This window comes from Microtus pennsylvanicus, chromosome 5 (assembly GCF_037038515.1).
Source record: "Microtus pennsylvanicus isolate mMicPen1 chromosome 5, mMicPen1.hap1, whole genome shotgun sequence".
NCBI classification, from domain to species: Eukaryota; Metazoa; Chordata; class Mammalia; order Rodentia; family Cricetidae; genus Microtus; species Microtus pennsylvanicus.
In genome coordinates this window covers 80,266,467-80,287,455 of record NC_134583.1, presented here as the reverse complement: position 1 = coordinate 80,287,455, position 20,989 = coordinate 80,266,467, and the positions used below count along the sequence as shown (strand labels likewise).

Genomic DNA, 20,989 nt, shown 5'->3' with positions numbered 1-20,989 from the left:
GTTTCTAATATGTTGTCAGTTGTCACTTAGAATTTTTTTTCAATGTTATATATTGAGCCCAGTACCTCACAAATGATAAGGAAGAAATCTACACTGAACTATACCCTCAGTCTTTTTGTTCAAACAGTTTCATATAACTCAGACTTGACCTTAACACTTGAACAGCAGATTTTCCTGCTTCAGTTGAATGTGGGTGCCACTACACTTGGTTTTCTGTGATGCAGGGCTTCATGCATGCTAGGCAATCATCTATAGTCTTATTCCCCTCTTTTTTTTTTTTTTTAAGACAGGATTTCTCTGTAACTTTGGAACCTGTCCCGGAACTAGCTATGTAGGCCAGGCTAGCCTTGAACTCACACAGATCCACCTCTGTTGGGATTAAAGGCGTGCGCCACCAACACAGACAGTTTAAGGCCAGCGGTTTGTAAATGAAAACCACCAAACGCATTTGCTTCTTGTGAACTGACACATTGCTGCTAAGACAGCTTCTCCTAAGGTTCGCATTCCCCTTCTCTATCCCAGAACTGTATCAAGAGGGAATTCCAACCTCTAAGAACAGCGTTACTGAGTAGGGTACAGGGACAAGGCAGAGTCTAAGCACTGTCCTTCCAATTCCATTTCCATCCAAAAATGCCCTGTTCTTCTCCAACTCGCCATTGTTGCTGCAGCAGAATGCTGGCAAGTTTTGTTTTGCTTTATTTTAGACAGCCCAGCCTGACCCAGAACTACAGGCATGCACAACCACTCCAGACTTTTCTTTTTTAATTCAACCAAAAACCCTATCTGTAAACGGGCACAGAGACAGTGAAACCATCGCGTGCTCCCGTGGCTGGCACCCGCAGATTCTGGAGCTAGGGGCACAGAGTGGGTCAACCGCGGACAGGAGGGGCAGGCTCCACAAGCTCATGCCAGCAGCTCCAGAGCCTGGTAGCAGGTCCTCCATGCCACGCCTTCCTCAGGGTCCGCCCTGCCACGCCTACATTAGCCTGGCTTCAGGCCCCTCCCTTAGCGCCCCTGCAATGCTTGCACCTCGGAGTTCCAAAGCTCGGGCCTCAGTCTCGCCCCTAGCCCCACCCAGACCGGCGCAAATCCCGGTTCCAGTGGCTCTAACCTCAGGCCCCGCCCCCAGCCCCTCGGTCGGAAAGCTTAAAGGAGGCCGCCCTTCAAGCGCACTCCTACCCCTGGCCCCGCCCACGTCCCACCCAGGCTCCGCCCCGCGCACGCGCCGCACGTGCCGCACGCGTCCCGCGTTTCTCCTCCACCTGCAGGCCCCGCCCCCTAGCCAATGGGCGCCGCCGCCGCGTGCGTCGCGCCCCGCCCCGCCCCTTGTCCCTCAGCCCCCTGTCGCCTGGCCTCAGAGCTGTGCAGGCGGCGGGCGGCTCTCACATCTCTCGGTGACCGCCGCTGAGGCCTGCCGCAGTTGCTCTTGGGTTCTTCTGCCGAACCACCATGTCGCAGAGCGGGGAGGAGAACCTGCAGGGTGAGGCTGTGGACCGAGGAGGGTGTCGCGGGGGTGGCCGGGTCGTGGGCCGGGGTGTCGTGCGTGGAGGCCGCGATGCATCTTACAGACAGTCCCTTTTATAGTCAGGCCGGGCTGAACCTTTCGTGGTCTGTTCACGCTGTTAGAGTTCCGTGGCTTCACCGTCTCTTTAGGTCAGCCTCGAACTCCCCGCGATCCTGAATAGCTCAGTACAGGCCTTGCTTGCACTTCCCCCACGCCTGGCTCAACACTGTTGAAGTGAGCCAGAGGTTGCAGGTTGACTTTTCGGTGCTTTGATTGAATTCATTAGTATTTATGACCCTGGTGCGAGGTAAGGGCTCAGCCACCAAGGATCACTACTTGCTAACATTTTATGCTTGAAGACATAGTCGCTTTGAACTTGGAATCCTTCTGCCTCGGCCTCTGGAGTAGCTGGAATTTACAGCCCCGTCTTTACCTCTGGCTTGTTTTGTCAGCTCTTTCTAATGGAAGAGGAGGGAGGATGTAAGGCTTTGGACCACTGTCATCTCTTAAGAGTCAAAAGATTGTTATCTTTAAGAAATGTTGGAATAGCTGGGTGGTGGTGGCACACGCCTTTATTCCCTGCTAGGGAGGCCGAGACAGGAGGATCTCTGAGTTGAAGGCCAGCCTGGTCTACAAGAGCTAGTTCCAGGACAGGCTCTAAAGCTACAGAGAAACCCTGTCTCAAAAAAACAAAAACAAAAAGATTGTTATCTTTAAGAAATGTTACAATGGCAGGACAGAAGTGGCCCATGCCTTTAACCTCAACTCAGGAGGTAGAGGCAGGAGGATCTCTGAGTTTGAGACCAGCCTGGTTTACAGAGTTCCAGGACAGCCAGGGCAACACAGAGAAATCCAGAGGGGAGAGGAGCTGTGCAGCTCAGTGTGGAAGAGAGCTACAAACAGCACAAAAGTGGGGTAAAGTGCTTATTCAGCTCAGTAGGCTCACTGTAAGCAATGAAGTGATTTGTTGGTTAAGATGGAAGCTAGGCTGGGTGTGGTGACACACCTAAAATCTTGTCGGGGGGGGGGGGGGGGGAGCGGGGGAAGCTAAGCCTTGACAAGTTCAAGGTTAGCAATGCTGGGCTAGTTAGAGGTGTGTGGCCAGACCCTGTCTCACAAACAACAAAAAGGCTTTTTTTGCATGCAGCCTTTACAGGCTATTAGCACCAAGAAGACAGGTACTAGTTTTGTGAGGCCACCCTGAGTGGTAGTGTGCCATTGTACCTTTCTGAGAGCCACCTACCTGGTGGGGCTGAGTTAAGTGCTCAGCCTTTTCTTCTAAGGACCCAAGAACTGGAGGAGGATCCTGTTGACCTTTGTATTCTCTGAAGCAAGAGTTCACTGAGTAAAATGAGCTTGTAAATAAACAGAGGGCCACCTCAGCCTTTAAAAGGGGGTGCTGTTTCTGACACAGGGTCTCATTAGTCCCGGAACTCCCAGAACTCTGCCTGCCTCTGCCGCACCAGTGCTGCCGTTAAAGGCATATGCCCAACGTAGTGTGAAGATTTGTCTTGTTTTTGGATTTTCGAGACATGTTTTCTCTGTGTAGCTCTGGCTGTCCTAGAGCTTTTGTAGGCAAAGCTGCCCTTGAACTCCTAGATTTACTCTCCTCTGTTTCCTGGAGTGCTGAAATCAAAATGGTACAGCACTGTGGTGGGCTATGTTAAAATTTTTTTAAAAGCTTGTATTAAGATTTAGTGAGCTGCATTTATTTATTATTCTGAACAAGCAGAATTTAACCAGACTAATACATTACAGAGTCTGTATTTTAAAATTACAGCCCCATTAGAAAAAAAAAAACCTTGTAATTCAGGTTCTACTCCTTAACGTCAAACAGTTGCAGTTTCTCCTTTGACAGACTTAAGAAGCTTTTTTGTCCTTTCTCGTAAAATGAAATCAAGGGATGTTTTATAATGTTTGCTGTAAAGTTGTTTTTATAGTTATTGAGATTTTATTTCTAACACTGTTACTTAGATTACATCTCTGGAAGTTTCTGGGTACTCTGAGGTCTCAGTTACCACCTTGACATACACTTTATTCCGACTGCTGAGTCATTCGTTGGCAACGTGAGGTTGTCATTTGTCATTTCGAGGGTTAAGACGATTTTTGTTTTTCTGCTTTGCTTATTCTATAAAAAGATGGTTACCGTGTGGAAACTCACGCTAAGGATTTGGGCCATTGTTTGGGGTGTACGTGCAGCTCAGCACTGGCTCACCGTCTGGTTCAGGGTAGGAGGGGTCACTTGAGTCACATGGCGCATCTCAGCTGCCCTATGAAATGTGAATCCCAGCTTGGAGTCAGAGCTCCTCTGCCTGCGTGTTCTGCTCGCTTCTTGTTTACTTCTGAGGCTGAGAGCTGTGCAAGCCTTGTTGGTAGGTGGGACAGCAAATATTCCCCTTAGCAACCTCTGGGACCAGTTTTCTTGAAGGTGTTACCCACAGCCCTGATTGGTTCTGTTCCCTTTTAACCTCTGGTCAATCTTATTGAAAGGTGTTTAGAAACAGGACTGGCTTTTTTGTTGTTGTTTTTCTTTTTATGACTTCTGGCCTTCAGGAGGGGAGATAAGCTTTATGATACTTCTGTGCCCTATTTGCTACCCTTGCTTGAAAGGCCCACTATAAAGAGTCCTGTAGCTCCTCACTCAGATACCCTGTCTGCAGCTGGGTCTGATAGGTGATTCTGTGGTTGCAGGCAAACTCGGGCAGGCTTGTACAAAGAGGAAAACATGGCTAGACTGAAGGGGCTTCTCCTTAGCTCTATCTGAACATCTGTCACAGGGAGAGCCAGAGGTTAAATGGGAATAAGGGTGACTACTTGAGTTAAGGACATGCCACAGACTGCTCAGTACCTGGGGGATACCTGGAGGCACCTGCCTGACTCAGGATGCCTTAGGCACAGCCTGGCAATAGGCAGAGAGACAAGTTCACTAGTCTTAGAAGCCAGGAGTTTAACTGGACATGATGCCAGCCTGTATGTAATTCCAGCATTTGGGAGATGGAGGCAGGAAGATCAGGAGTTTAAAGCGAGCCTGGCTACATAAGACACTGTCAATAAAGCGTGTGTGTGTGACAGAAAAGGAAGCCAGTAGCCTGGATTGTCTACTGGGCAGATTCTGTTCAGAATTATTCTTAAGTTTTGACAGCAGAAGCCACGTCTGGAGAAGCCCTGTGTGATTTGGGAGCGCTGCGTCCCCCAGACTTGGTGCTCCCTTGCTCGGCTCTCTTGGAATGCTGTATCAGTCGCATAATTCTCCTTTGGCATTATGTTTCTGTTTGGAAGCTGTGTGCCTGCCTGCTCCTCTGAGGACTACTAGATCTGGCTGGATGTTGTCCCTGCTCGAGCTTGTCAGCATATTTGCTTGAACCTCTAACTCTGTTTTCAAGTTGGGTTCAGCTTCTGGAAATTCATGGAAAAAAAGCACTTCCTGCCACTCCCAGGAAGTAGGGTGGCCTTGAGAATAGGGACCCTGAATTCCTTCACACAGGGTTCTGTTGGCTGTAGGTATCCTTAGGCACTGACAGTCTACAAGTTTGCCTAGGGATATAGTAGGGACTCCCTGGATTGTTGTATCAGCAGCTTGGAAGACAGGTTGGTAGAGCAACCCTCTAATCTCAGTACGCCAATGCCTGACTAAGGCAGAGATATCCTCTTTATTAAAAATGTTTTTGAGATGGGTATGTATCCCAGGCTGGCCTTGATTGAACCTTAGTATGTATGTAGCCAAGGATGACTTTAAATTTTATTCTTCCCTCAGCATCTAGAGCACTAGGATTGCAGGCATGTGCCTACACACCGTTTGTGTGGTGCCCTAAAGCACCCGGTCTAAATAAGCACTCTCGAGTATTCAGATCAGCTGGACTACACTCAAGGAGGATCCTAACTTGGATGACTGGCCTAGTTTCACTTCTGACCAAAAACACTTTAGGAGAGGAAGGGTTAATTTGGCTTATACGCCATTATTGAGGAAGTTGAGGGACCAACTCAAGAGTGGAAAGGATTGAGTGCACCCATGTTGCCTGCTTGCTATCTTTCTATTTAGTCTTGTGACTTTTGAACTGTTCAGGACCCCTTGACTAGGGGCTGGATCTCCCTATATTGATTAACAATCAAGAGGGTGCTCCGTGGATAAACCCATAGATAGGCCAACCTGATCTAATTGCTCAGTAAGGTCTACTTCCTATGGGGTTGGCAAGATAGCTCAGCAGGTAAAGGAGCTTGCTGCCAAACCTGTTGATCTGTGTGAGTTTGGTCCCTAGAAACTCACATGGTAGAAGGAAAGAACCAGTTTCTGCAAGTTCAGTCAGATAAAATACTTCAGAAAGCCCTCTTTTCTCAGTTGTTTCTAAGTTGTGTTAAGTTGACAAATTAAAACCAACTAGCACAGTGGTCAGCATAGTTTATATAGTGAGATTCTATGCCCAGAACCAAATGAGGGATTAACAAGATGACTCAGTAGTTAAGAGCACTTACTGATTCACAGCCACCTGTAACTTCAGTTCCAAGGGATTTATTTGATACACTCTTCAGGCTTCCCTGAGCACCAGTCACTTATGGTACACAAATAGCAGCAAAAATAGTACAAAAAAAGCAGGCAAAACGCTTTTTTTTTGTGTGTGTTGTTATTTGCTTTGCTGGGCAGTGGTGGCCCAAGCCTTTAATCTCTGCACTTGGGAGGCAGAGAGAAGCAGGCGGATCTCTGAGTTTGAGGACAGCCTGGTCTACAAGAGCAAATTACAGACAGGCTCGATAGCTACAGTGAAACCCTGTCACAAAAAACAAAAATAAATACATACATAAATAAAAAACTTCAAAGAGAAAGACTATTTGAGCCAGAACTCATTCTCACATAAAGAAAGGGGAAATAAGCTGGGTGGTGGTGGTGACGCACACCTTTAATTTCAGCATTTGTGAGGCAGAGGCAGGCAGATCTCTGTGAGTTCGAGGCTAGCTTGGTCTACAAGAGCTAGTTCCAGGACAGGCTCCAAAGCTGCAGAGAAACCCTGTCTCAAAAAAAAAAAAAGAAAAAAAAAGAAAAGAAAAGCACATTCTGCTTCTTAGGGCACTTGAGTTCACTTCCCAGCGGTTCTAAACACTCAGGGAGATGTAAGTTGTACTTGACCTGTGTCTTATTGGTATAGCTCAGAAGTGGGAGAGAGGGGTGGAAAACAGAAATGAGGGTTTTGGGGCCAGCAGCACTTCCGTCTTTCTGATGGAATAAGTTGTGTGTTAACTGAGGAAATTTTTTGTTAAGAAGCAATCCTGTGCTCTTTCCCTTTACAAAACCTTTTGCTTTAAATTTTATTTATTTTTCTCGCTCATGAAGTCTAGGCTGGCCTTAAACTTCCAAGTGTTCTATTAGGATTATAGGGTGCATACCCCCACCTTTTTTGTTAAAATGATGGAACACCCTGATAAATAGCTGCAGGATGTGTGTAAATGAATAGCATCTTTGCTGTTTCCAGGGCTTAACACTACCTATCCAGCCACAGGTTAATGATAAAACTCGTTCCTTAGTAAATCATTCCTGGAGACGGAGCTTTTGGACCCAAGGTTTTTGCAGCAGATCATTCTGAACGGAATTTTTTTTCCCCTCAAAAGTGCTGGGCCTCTTAATGATTTTTGAAAGCCCATTATGAATCTGTCTCTTCGACAATCCAGTGCTACCAGTATGAGGACAGCAGGACCAGGACCCTGCTGCACTGTGATGAGCCCAGGTGAAGGGGTCTTGTGAAGGCAACTGGTTTACTCACGGACAGCAATAGAGTGGAGCTTGGGCTTGCTAGCTTTCACTCCTGTGAAAAATAACTTCTTTATAAATCACCAAGCCCATGGTGTACTGTTGTAGCAGTATAGTTCAGGACAGCATTTTCAGTTGACTCCTGTGTAGTAAATACATACACATCTGGCTGTTGGCTCAGTTCCTGACACAAGCTCCTAAACTTGGTGGAATTTCCTAAGTGTCTGGTTTTCGTTTTTATTTATTTATTTTTTTGAACTAGGTCTTACTTTATACACCAGCTTGGCCGGAACTCCTAGTACTCCCAAGTGCTGGGACTGACAGGGACAAGAAATTAATCTTAGCTAGGAGTTTGATCCTGTTACTCAGGTCCATTTTGTAAGAAGCCCCCATAAGATTATGCTAATGAGATGACTTACTGGGGACCCAGAATAACTAGCCTTAGGCTAGAATTTGGTCACTTAGAAGTTATCAGCGGGTGGAAATTTAGGGCTACCAGGGAGGGGAAGGAGTTGGAGGTTGGGCTGTTAAAAATATAAGAAACTGCCACATAGCCCAACTTTGAACCAGAACAAATGGAGCTTTGGAATGGGCAGCAGGAAGGTGGTGTTCCTTGTCCTGTGTGTGAGCTTCATCTGGCTCTTTGTGAATTGTATCACAAACTGAGCAACGTGTTTTCTTGAGTTGTGAGCTCTAGCAAAATATCAAATCTGAGGGGGATGTGGATAACCCTGAGTTTGTCTTTTGGTTTTTGTTTTTTAAATTTGTAATTGATTGAGCAGCAGTATGGATAGCTTGTACTCTGCTTGTGGCTAGTGTCTTATATGTGTCATCCTTGTGGGTTCCCACTTTGGCTACTAATTTTAGGAGATACTGTCAGAATAGTATTGAATCCTAGCATTCCTGATTGATTTTGGAAAATTGGTAGTTGGTGCAGGGAAAAAGTCTACGTTTACCATTCAGAATGGTGCTGGGTAGAAGATAACATAACCTCAACCTTCTGTTTATAGTAGATACCAGAAAAGATCTGGATAAATGTGATCAGATGAATTGGGATAGGCTCAGATTCTGAATACTAGATTGGCCTACACTACCCATACCTGAAGCTGCTATGTCCTATAGACAGAAGTTTCTGTCCCACACAGTCCCACAACTGTTCAGTCACAAATAAACACACGGGCTTATATTAATTATAAATTGGCCGATTGCTCAGGCTTATTACTAACTAGCTTTTACAACTTAAATTAACCCATAATTCTTATCTAGGTTTAGCCATGTGGCTTGGTACCTTTTCTCAGAATTCTTGTAGCCTGTTTGCCCTGCCTATACTTCCTGTCTGGCTACTGGCCAATCAGCGTTTTATTAAACCAATACGAGTGACAAATTTTTACAGTGTATAAGCATTGTACACAGTAGATAGATAGGTTTAGGCGCTTACCCTGTAACCCAGGCTGGCTTTGAACTCAGAGCAACATTCGTGCCTTAGTGACTCATAACTGCAGGGATTCTACGTAGGTATGAGCCACCATCCCTGGCTTCTGAGTGTCATTAGCCAGTGAAGGGAGGAAGGCCAGCAGAAGACATTAGAGTATCTGGAGCTTGAGTGTGGGGACTTGCCTGTGCACAGCCGCAGAGGGGCTCTGGACACTGCCCTTCTGAGCTGGTATTGTGCTTCATGTGGGATAGGCCTGCTTCTCCGCGAGGCAACCTGAGAGGCTAATGAGGAAAGTTGTGTTTATTCTCCAGTTTCTGTTGTATGATCACTCGTTAACTTACTGAGAGGCTGTTGATGATATAAACTGTAAACCCACAGTTTATTTCAGTTTTTTTTTCTTCCCTGATTAATGTGGCACATTCTGCAACAAGTATACAGGCCAGACTTCTGAGTGTTAAGAAGCTGTATAGCTATAGCTGTTTTTGCTTCCAAGAACATGTGTGTTTTGCTTTTGAGACTTGCTATCTACCTTTAGCTGGCTTGGAACAGGCTCTTTGTAACAGGCCATCCTCAAACTTGCAACAGTTCTGTTTCTTTCTCCTGAATTCTGGGATTGCAGGTACACCCCATCATGCCTAGCTTTTTAAGGGGGATTTTGTTGGTTTTAGAGAGGTCAAAAGTAGCACAGGGCGAAGACTTCCTTAAACTGGGAGCTGAAGGTGGCCTGAACTCTGAAGTCCTATCTATACTGGGTGTGCCACCATGCATAGGCATAGTTCCTTTTTCTTTTTGGAGATGTGTGTGTGTGGTGTGGTTTAGAAACAAAGTCTCTGTAGCCAAAGCTGGCCTTGAACTTACAAGTGATCCTCTTGCCTTTTCCTCTCTCCTCCCTTTTGGTACTGGAGATGGAAAGTAGGGCCTCTTACAAGCTCTATTTCTGAACTATATCCCCAACTCTGAGTTGATTATAAGTGGTTCCATTTCTTTCCCTCCCTCCCGCCTTCTTTCTTTCCTTGTTTGTGTGTCTGTGTGTGTGTGTCTGTGTGCCCACGTGTGTGTTTTTTGAGATAAGATTTCTCAGTCCAGGCTGGCCTTAAACTCACAGAGATCCTCTTACCTCTGCCTTCCTGAATGGTAGGATTAAGGTCATGGACCACCACGCCCACCCTACCTCTTATCTATTAAAGGATTTTCTTTTTGTTATTGCCTTTGAGTGTGTACATGCATGTGTTCATGCAGTAGGCACCTTTACCCACTGAGACATTCTAATGGCTCAACAAAGGATTTTCTGTAAACAAATGGACCTATGAATGAAAATATAGAAATCTTCCTAGGTCTAGAATGAGGCATATAATTAAACATACAGTCAGTTTCTACCACAGAAAGCACCAGGGGCCAATGAGATGGAAGGGTGCTTGCTATCAAGCCCGACAACCTGAAGTTCACAGAGCCTCGGGGCCATATGTTTCTGGAATGTGGAAATAGTCTTTTGTATAGACTGAAACTGTACTTTGGTTTCTCGGGGGCCCAGACCTGAATAATCACACAGAAACTATATTTAATATAACACTGTCCAATGGCTCAGGAGTATTCTTAGCTAGCTCTTTCTTATATTGTAAATTAACCCATTAATATTCATTTATGTATCACTATGAGGCTGTGGCTTACTGGTAATGTTCTGGTATCTTTCTCCTTTGGCAGCTACATGGTGTCTCTTTGACTCTGCCTACTCTTTCTATACATCTGTTTGGATTTTATGCCTGGCTTTACTCTGCTAAGCCATTGGCCAAAATAGCTTTATTCATCAACCAATAAAGGCAGCACATACAGGACATCCCACAACAAGTCTTTAGTAAGACATGCTGACTCATGACTATAAGCCTAGTTTGCTTTGTCAACCTAAACAAGACTCCCATCTAGGTCTCTGGTAAAGCAACAGGTTTGTAGAACACCTGCACGGAATAAAGGAAGGGCAAAAGATACGGTGCAGTGTCTCATCCTCAGGAACTTTCCCCACTGTCCTAAAGAGAGGCCAGCAGACCAGAAATGCAAATGTCTAATGTGGCATCAAAGTAGGACTAGAGTGATTTGTAATCATGTGCTGCCCTTGGTGTTTCCTGGGAACGAGAGTGGGCAAGTCTTTCTGTCTTTCTGTCTGTCTGTCTGTCTGTCTGTCTGTCTGTCTGTCTGTCTATCTATCTATCTATCTATCTATCTATCTATCTAGTTTTGGAAATTAGGTCTTTGTAAACCTGCTTGGCCTTGAACTCACAGTACTGGGCCTAAAGGCGTACATCAAGCCCTTTGAATGGGAAGTTTTCTAACTGCCCCCTTTTTTGTGTCTCAGGCTCCTGGGTAGAACTACACTTCAGCAATGGGAACGGGAGCAGTGTTCCAGCCTCTGTCTCTATTTATAATGGGGACATGGAAAAAATACTGCTGGATGCTCAGCATGAATCTGGACGAAGTAGCTCCAAGAGTTCTCACTGTGACAGGTAGGTTTGCAGGATGTCTCTTGCAGTGTTGATGGTCTTAGTGGATGGATAATCACAGTTGTGCATGCTTTTATAGGTGGGGCTCTAGGTCTAAGGCCACATTTGGGAGTAACTCGGAAGCAGTCCTGAAAGAAGGAACCCTGGAATCTGCTGGGAGGGAGTGATCTGGGGCTCAGTCTGGCAGGACCAAATTAAACCTAGGCACAAAAAAACAAAGTCCCTTAATATATGCCCCCTTTTTTGAAACTGTTCACTTGGAATGTCAAGTCTGAATCAAGTCATGTCCCCCAGCTGACTTATGTTCCTAGGTAGCACTACTAGGGAACGAATCCAAGGTGCGTGGTTGAGAGTCAGTGATCGAAGGTCAGATGCTTCTGAGGGCTATGCAACAGATTATGTGGGAGGGTGGAGCTTCCCTCAGAACTGTCTAGCTGGTTCCTGAATACTCACTTGAAAAGACTGAGGAGTAGTTTAGCCCTGTCTGGTATTAGTGTGAAGAGGCATGCGGAGAGCCCTCCCCCTTACTGAGGCAGTAGTCTTGCTTGGGATTTATGCTTCTTATGTCAGAATTAACATGCTGCTCTGTTTTGTCCATTTCCTAATCAAGCCCACCTCGCTCCCAGACACCACAAGATACCAACAGATCTGAAATAGACACTCACAGCTTTGGAGAGAAAAACAGCACTCTGGTAAGCCATAGGCAGTAGGGGCATGCTATACGGTACAGCACATCATCAGCCTGGTGACTTTTTCATATCACTTACACACACACACACACACACACACACACACACACACACACACACACACACACCTCACGCATGCACACATGCATGCACACGCGCACCTACCTTTGCTCCCCCTTAGTTTTGAGGAAGGGTCTCTCATTGAACATGGAGCTCACCGATTTAACTAGACTAGCTGGCAAGTGAGCCCTAGTGATCCTCCTACCTCTGCCTATCAGGGTTGAGATCACAGAAGTGTTCCAGCATGCCTCTCGTTTTACATTAGTGCTGGGGACCTGTGTTCTTTTAAGTTTTTATTTATGCATATATGTGCGTCTATGAGAATGCCACATATTTGAAGGAGTTCAGAAGAGGACATTAGATCCTCTTGAGCTGAAGTTACTGGCAGTTATAAACTGCCTGGTGTGGGTGGTGGGAACCAGACTCAGGACCTCTGCATGAATAACAGCATTTTTAACCCCATTTTTTTGGGTTATTTAAAATAGAGACTCCCTATTCATCCTGGCTATCCTGGAACTTGCTATATAGATCAGCCTGATCTTAAACTCACAAATCCACCTGCCTCTGCCTTTTGAGTGCTGTGATTAAAGGTGTGTACCATGGGTGTTGGCGATCTGAATTGAGGGCCTGATGCATGTGCAGTAAGCATTTTATTCCCCTGCCCTTCAATGGAGTTATTTTGTTTGTCTCCAGGCAGAGTTTCTCTCTGTGTAGCTCTGGCTGTCCTGGAACTCACTCTGTATATCAGGTTGGCCTTAAACTAAGAGATTCCCCCTGCCACTGCCTCCTGAGTGCCGGGAGTGTGTGCCACCACTATCCAGCTTTGATAGTTTTTTTTTTTGAATTATTTAAAATTGTGTGTATCTGTGTCTGTATGGTATGTGCACATGACTGCAGGTGTCCAGAAGCCATGGGTATTGGACCCCCCCCCCCCCCCCAGAACTGGAATTATGGGCAGCAGTCAGTCACCTGGTCTGAGTGCTGGAACTGAATTTGGGTCCTTTGGAAGATCAGATTAACCATTCTTTTTTTTTTTTTTTTAATATTTATTTATTATGTATACAATGTTCTGTCTGTATGCCTGCAGGCCAGAAGAGGGCACCAGACCTCATTACAGATGGTTGTGGGCCACCATGTGGTTGCTGGGAATTGAACTCAGTACCTTTGGAAGGGCAGGCAATGCTCTTAACCACTGAGCCATCTCTCCAGCCCCAGATTAACCATTCTTGAGAGCTTGTTTGGAGGTTTAGGCAGGGGAGTGCAGCTGCTCATATACCTTACCTGAGACTGGTTCTCCTGTATTTGGGGAAGGTTTTTCTCCAACCAAGCACACAGCTTCAGGAGGGACATACATACACTGGAACACCTGCCTAGCCAGCCAGATCAGCCAAATCAAAGCTGGTGATCAATGGGGTGACAGATATCACAGCCCTCACATCCTGGGGGCCATTTTTAATCAAACTACCACACAACTGTGGTGAGACATGTAGATGGATTATTGCTTAAGTTGACTGTTATTATCCATACCATTTCTGTATAGTAGTTTGAGGCAGTAGAATCTTGTACAATTTTATCTAGTAGTGCTATACCTTGTGCATGGTATTTAATATGGTAAAGATAAATAATTTCTTCTGTAATAGTTTAGCAGCTGTCTTAGGAAGCAAGGTCTCTACTAAAAAGCGTTGTTTCCACCTGTGCCAGTTTTTATCAGTGTCCCACTCCCAAAAACTAACTGTCTTTACCTCTAGCCTTGGCTTTCTCCAGAGAACTCTGTCTGGCCCCATTTTGGGCATCAAAGACTTGCAATTCACCCAGCCTTCTATACACTTGAGTGCATGTCCACTTTTGGAGCAGTCATATTTTTTAATTTTTTATTATTTGAAATATCTCCCCATCCCCACCTAAGTATGCAGTTCTAGAATTTTAAGAATGCAAGAGAAAATTTCTTATCTCCTATTTTGGAGACCATCTTAATTAGCATTTTGTGCTGTTAATTTTAAAAGTGTAGCTGAAATTGTTTGTGGTCTGCTTTTTCTCAAAAGCACCTTTAAACTAGCTTCTTATATATAATATTCCCCTTACTTAGCCACACCTGTTCTCATTTTCTTCAGTTAGGATAGGTTCTGCTGCTGTTATCTAGGTCCTCATGGCATCAGAACAGTGTTTTGTGTTTTTGAAATAGGGTTTCTCTGTAAAACAGTCCTGGCTATCCTGGAGCTTATTCTGTAGACTAGGCCACTGAACCTTGTTAATGTGCTGTTGGGAATGGAACACCCAGGATTCTTTGTGCTATGCTAGGGAGGTGCTTTGCTAACTCAGTTATTTCTCCAGTCTCTAAACCTGCTACATTAACAGAGTTGAGTGGGACTTGGACAAAATGGATGTATCTGTAAAGGAGGAACACATGCCTTGGCTTGAGTGAAACAAGACTAGGAAACTGTACACTGGGGTAAGGAAACAATCAGACATTCTAGGATCTGTTGGATGCAGGATCAAATTGATGTTGATTCCAGGAGACCTAAAAAAACAAAACAAAAAACCCAAAAAAAACCTATGCCAGTTAAAGTAGGGGTTTATGGAGGCAATTAATTTTTGGCTGAAGTCTGACTCAGGGTAGGTTCTCTGATCCCTGAACTCATCCTGTGGTTATTTACCTAGTCCAAGAATGTTTAACTGAGATAGAAATACTTAGAAATTGGTAGAATTATTTTTTTAAGTTTTATTTATTTAGTGCACATTGGGGTTTTGCGTGCATGTATGCCTTTTTTTAAATATATGTCTTTATGTGGATATCAAATCCCCTGGAACTGGAGTTACAGCTGTAAACTGTTGGCAGAATTCTTACACTGGTTTCTTGACTTGTGATATGAGGGCTATTATGGTTGGAAAGCTAAATGAAAGCCTTTCGCCTTACCTCTGTCAGGGAAAATGGTGACTCAGTAGACAGCTGCAACATTACAACCACTTTCTGAGATAGCCCTGAAAGACACACCTGAGGACAGTCTTCATAGTGGGCAGAACTTTGGGGAGCATACATGGTCATACATTTTGTTTTGAAAGAGAAATGGCCAGATGTGCTCTTGTTCACTGAATTCATAGACTGTGGCCATTGGATTGACTGGATCAAAGGCATTACTTGAAAATTGGTGAAAAGGATATCTCAGGAAGGAGTATGCAATGTATGATCTCTGTATATGTATGGAGTATGATCTCTCCAAATGGGAAAACGAGGTGAAAATACAAGTAAATGCTTATTGAAAAGAGACTTCAACTGAAAAAGAGTTCATTAATCAAGTAGATAGGACAACCCATTCTATGGAGAGTTAGCCTAAAAATGTCTCATTACCCAATGGACCTAGGTGGCAGAGATGAGGGTTATGTGTGGACTTGACAACATGGACTACCACTTTCCAAGGATGATCCGGTTACAGCTCCTGCTGAGCGCCAGTTCTGCAAACAGCAGATACTAACACTGAGCCCCAGACATGGATGGCACTGTGACCGGGGGGGGGGGGGGCTCGGCAGCGATCTGGTGGCACGTTGGCTACATAGAACCACTTTTGGAAAGATCAGTGCTTTGTCCTTACTGGAGTAGGTATTTATTCTGGTTGTGGCTTTGCCTTTCTTGTATGTAATGCTTCTGCCAAAACCACCATCAGTGGATTTATAGAATGCCTTATCCACTGTATTCCACACAGCATTGCTTCTGACCAAAAAACTATCACCAGATGCCGGGCGGTGGTGGCGCACGCCTTTAATCCCAGCACTCGGGAGGCAGAGGCAGGCGGATCTCTGTGAGTTCGAGACCAGCCTGGTCTACAGAGCTAGTTCCAGGACAGGCTCCAAAGCCACAGAGAAACCCTGTCTCGAAAAAAAAAACCAAAAAAAAAAAAAAAAAAAAAAAAAAAAAAAAAAAAAAAAAAAAAAAAAAAACTATCACCAGAGAGTCGGCCCATGATCATGGAATCACAGGTATTACCATGTTCCCCACCATCTGAAGCAGCTGGCCTGATAGAAAGATGGACTAAGCTGTTGTCGACACAAGGCCAGTTAGGTGGCAGCAGCCTCTAGAAGGTGGTATATACCTCAAATCAATGCCCAATTAATGTACATTTTCTTCCATAACCAGGATCCATGGATCCAAGAATCAAGATGTGGAAAAGGGAATAGTTCCAGTCATGATTGCTGCTAGTGAATTTTTTGTTTCTTGTTCCTGTCCCGTGACTTTTTTTTTTTTTTGTGGTTGTTGGTGATGGGCAGTTCTGCCAGGAGACACAGCAAACATTCCAAGGAAGCTAATTTTGTGATCCCATTAAGCTAAGAAAGGCAAAATTCCAAGGCTAAGAAAGTGTTGGGAGGAGTGACTAATCCAGATTACCAGGGGAATATTGAAGTGCTTCTCCACGATAGTGGTAAGAGACATGTATGGAGTGCAGGACATCTCTTGATGCTTCCATGTCTTATGATTAAAGTCGGTGGGAAACAACAACAACCTAATCCACGCAGGATGACAGAGGGCACAAACTCTTCAGGAATGAAGTTATGGATCACTTCCCCAAGAAAAGCGTCAAGACTCACTGAAGTGCTTGCTGGGAGGTGTAAATGGAGGTTCCTCTCCTGCTGGCCAATTCCCAAATAACCACTCAGAGGCTTAAATTAATTACAAACTGCTTGGCTGATGGCTCAGGTTTATTATTAACCAGTCTTTACATTTTAAATTAATACATTTTCATTCTGTATTTTACCACGAGGATTGTGGCTTATTAACGCATATCTTGCTTCTCTGACATCTCTCTGACTCTGCCCCTTTTCTCCCTGTATCTCTATTGGATTTCCCTCCTGGCTCTAGTCTGCCTGGCTATTGGCCAATTCAGCTTCTTTATTAACCACCGATACTAAAACATTCACAGCATACAGAGAGACATCCCACATCAATGAAGATGGAGGAAATACAGAATGGGTAGTAGAGGAAGGTAGTTCTTAAATATCAGCTACTAAGGTCATGTGACCAGTTCTAGAAATGAAGATTATAATACGGGTGTTTCTGTCATATTTTGTTAAAAATGTGTTTACAGGTATTTGCTTCCATTACTTGATTTATTTATCATGTAATGTAACGGTTAAGAGAATGTTAATGATGATTGTTTTAGTTTGAGATACTAAGAATGTCCCTCAAGGACATTACTACTTAAATATTTAAATTTGCAATGCATTTGCAGTTAATACCATGTTGGGTATAATTATGGTCTAGTTACTGTTCATTTGGAAGTTAAGCATGACATAAGGAGATATGATTGTATGTTCAGCAAAAGGTATGGGCTTGTGATAGCTATTCTTGGCTGTCAACTTAACAAATCTATGCCAAATGAGTAGGCATAGCTTGGAGGGATTTTTTTTCTTAATAAAACACTTGAGGTTATAAAACCCACTTTGAGGTTGGAAGATAATAAGCTTTTAATCTGGATCTTTGGAGGTGGGAAGATGATCCACCTTTAATCTGGGCCATACCTTCTACTGACAGCCTATATAAAGGCCTCAACAAGGTCAAAGTCTATGGAGAACTGTGTTGATCTTACTTTATTTCTGATGTGGATGTAGGACACTCACTTGCTTTATCATTTACTTTTTCTTAGTCTGAGGAAGACTATATTGAGAGAAGAAGAGAGGTTGAAAGCATCTTGAAGAAAAACTCGGATTGGATATGGGATTGGTCAAGTCGGCCAGAAAATATCCCCCCCAAGTAAGTGTTTTCAGTATCATGAGCTCTTCCTTTGACAAGAGGACACACTGATTGGTAGTTTCTTTCCACCCCAGGGAGTTCCTTTTTAAACATCCAAAGCGAACAACTACTCTCAGCATGAGAAATACAAGTGTTATGAAGAAAGGGGGCATTTTCTCAGCAGACTTTCTGAAGGTTTTTCTTCCATCTCTGTTGCTGTCTCATCTGCTGGCCATTGGATTGGGGTAAGTGATTTTTTTTGTGAGTACTAGCAGGGTAGGCCTTGGTGATTCTAGGTCCCAGCAATATATGAAGGGGACACTAGGAACTGGGACTCATGTATTTTCAGCTGGCCTCACAAGGATGAAACTGGGCTTTGCTCTTCCTGTGTCTGCCTTCTGAGTGCTGGGATAATGGTGTGTGCCACTACACCCAGTTTATATGGCCCTGGAGTTGAACCTAGGGTTTCATACATGGAGGTCAAACACTCTACCAAATGAGTTACATCACTAGCCTACTTCTTTAGGCCTACCCCTATCCTCTCCTGCCCACATGGGGGTGATCTCACAAGAAGTTTTATTGTGTGTTTTATGGCTTCAATTTGTTGGAATGGCCTGGCTGCTACTGTGGGCTTCTAGGCATTGTTGTCTGCTTATCCCACCCCACCTCCCCGCCACCCAAAAAAGGTGTTCATGTGTTTCAATGCACCTGGTCTGTTTCATGTTTGAGACCTTGGGAGTTTGTGGGTCTCATAGGTACATCAATCCCAGTTTTCACTATCCTTCACTACTGCACTACAGACCTGTTTCTCTTGAGTTTGCTGAGGGGAACCCTACTTGTCTTCATCCCTTCCTTCTCCATGTGTGGTTCTGTCCTAGCGCCTGGTCTCATGGTCAGGTGAATCCCATCACCTGGGACTTTCTTCTTAGAACTAGCAAGCAGGCAGAGGCAGAGGCAGGAGATTTCTGAATTCCAGGTCAGCTAGGGTTACTTACTGAGGCCTGGTCTCAAAAAAAAAAACAGACCAGAAACACCAAGGGGAGGATCTGTGGATAGGGCCTAGTAATCTGCAAGTTCAGAACCTAAGCTGTTTCTCTTCAGGAAATTATTTCTGCATTCAGCTCTTTTTGTTTGTCCTTCATCATCCTTCCCAGTTTCAGAGCTAGATGGTGCCACCCTACCCACTCCTGGCAATCGTCCACTATTGGTACCACTGCTCTTGGCAACTGTCAGTCTTTTGAGATGAAAGCTACCCTCCTTAGTTCCACATAGCTCACTGCCCACAGTCTTTTTTCTCACTACTTCACATAGACCTGGCCAGCTGGAATTCTTCCCTGTCTCTCTTTTTTTGGTTTTTCGAGACAGGGTTTGTCTGTAGCTTGGAGCCTGTCCTGGAACTCCCTTTGTAGACCAGGCTGGCCTCGAACTCACAGAGATCCTCCTGCCTCTGCCCCCCAAGTGCTAGGATTAAAGGCGTGTGCCACCACCGCCTGGCCCTCTGTCTCTTTTCTTAGAGACTTTCAGTCCCCCTCTACTTGACTAGGGAGAAGGGAGGCTTCATTACTTATTCCTTGGTTGGGCTTTGATGTTAGTAGTAATGAACTAACTGGAGGTGAAGAAGCCACCTGTCCTGGAGTGCAGGTGTGTAGCTCATTTGGCACACTGAAGGGAATACGAAGCTCTATAGCGATAGCATTTGGGGTTTTGTACTTTTGGGGGTGGTTATGGGGTTTAAACCTGGGAACTTGTGTACGGTAGATTGATGCTCTGTCATTGAGTTTCAATCACTGCTATTAGTTTCTTCTTTTTTTTTTGTACTTTTCAGTCTTTTGTGCCATTAGAATATAATTGAAAAAACAGAAATATAATTTTAATGGCAATTAAGAAAAATTAGACCAATTTGAAATACATATCTGATGACTAAAACACTTGATAAAGATTACAGACAGTCATACTTTATTAAGTTTAAGGTGGCTAGTTCCCCTCCCTTCCACAGGCTGTAACCATAGTGGTCTGCTCTGTTTGAACTATGCAGAGTCACCTGAGAATTGTGTGAGACCTGATGGCTGTTGTTTTTTTTCTGTCTAGGATCTACATTGGAAGGCGTCTGACAACTTCCACTAGCACCTTTTGATGGAAGAATTGGATCTGACACTCATTCACACAGTGAGGATTCATGTCAGAGCTGTGACAGATAACTGAAGAGCTAGCATGATCCTTGGGTGTCTGCACTACGTGTGTTTATTTGTTCTGTAAATGCGGTGTTCCTGATTTAGTGAGACAGAATAAACTCTAATATCATGACCTATAATTAAACCTACGGGATCAATTAATAAGCATGTAAGACTGATGCCTATTGTAGCATTTATTAGTAAATTTTTTTGAATATTAGATATAAATAGTATGAATAATTTTAATATAGTAGCAATGGTGTATTTAAAAATGATCTGTAATTGTAATCCAGTTAAGACACTTTACACTTCAAAAGAATGAGTAAGTGAAATTAAAATCATTAAAGGGTTTGTCCCAAAGGAATATTGTGGCCTTATAATCCTATTACGTAGTAGAAAATGCTACATGGTTAATTAAACGGGTGTGGGTTATCTGTAAAGACCTCTTACTATGTGAATTAAGTAGCAAGTAGAAGCTAAGGTTACCCACAAACCCCACTGGGTAGTTGTTCCCTCCCCGCTTTCTTGCTTTGTAGGATGATTGCAGCCTCCTTGTTGGCCATCACTGCCTTGGGTGGTCAGTTTTGTTGCAGGCACCTTCATCATTCTGCTGATTTTTAAATCCCATTGTTTGTACTAAAAATTTGTGTGCTTTTAAAATCAGCTGTATTGTAAGCAAATCTGTCTACTTTAAAAGACTGGAAATGAAAATAAATCTTTGCCAAATCCTTTGGAGATTACTGGATTTGCATATGGGTTAATCAGTAGCCAGTGCTTCTGTTAATCCAGATATATTCCCAGTCTTCCTCTTTTCTATAGCATGTTTTTAAAGGCTGCCTCCTTGACATGCTGTATATATCCTGTTGTGTTTGTTTCATTGTCCCACACTTGACTCAGGTGAGTTAAAATAAAAGAAGCATTTTAACGGTCTTTTGTTTATATTTAAATGATTATTCAAAATAGTCCATGTCCCTGTCATCTGGAGAAAGATGGTGGGATGACATCCCATTTTCTTTCGTTTTAGAAACAGTCTTACTGTGTATCTCTGGCTGACCTGCAACTCAGAGATCTGCCTGCCTCTGCCTCCTAAATGCTGGGATTGAAGGCATGCAGCGTCATGCCTGGCTCTGGAATATTTTATTTTTATTTTAAATAGTATACTACTAGCATATGAGTGCAGTG

The 20,989-nt window shown here is 44.1% G+C and overlaps 1 protein-coding gene across 1 annotated transcript; it reads left to right on the top strand.

The window, feature by feature from the left end:
• Positions 1 to 1,324: 1,324 nt before the first annotated feature.
• Bnip3 (BCL2 interacting protein 3) lies at positions 1,325 to 20,736 on the top strand. The gene is made up of 6 exons (XM_075972610.1): positions 1,325 to 1,480; positions 11,024 to 11,171; positions 11,779 to 11,860; positions 17,551 to 17,657; positions 17,732 to 17,881; positions 19,725 to 20,736. The coding sequence occupies exons 1-6, from the start codon at positions 1,450 to 1,452 to the stop codon at positions 19,768 to 19,770; spliced, it is 564 nt and encodes a 187-aa protein (XP_075828725.1). The 5' UTR covers positions 1,325 to 1,449; the 3' UTR covers positions 19,771 to 20,736.
• Positions 20,737 to 20,989: the final 253 nt, after the last annotated feature.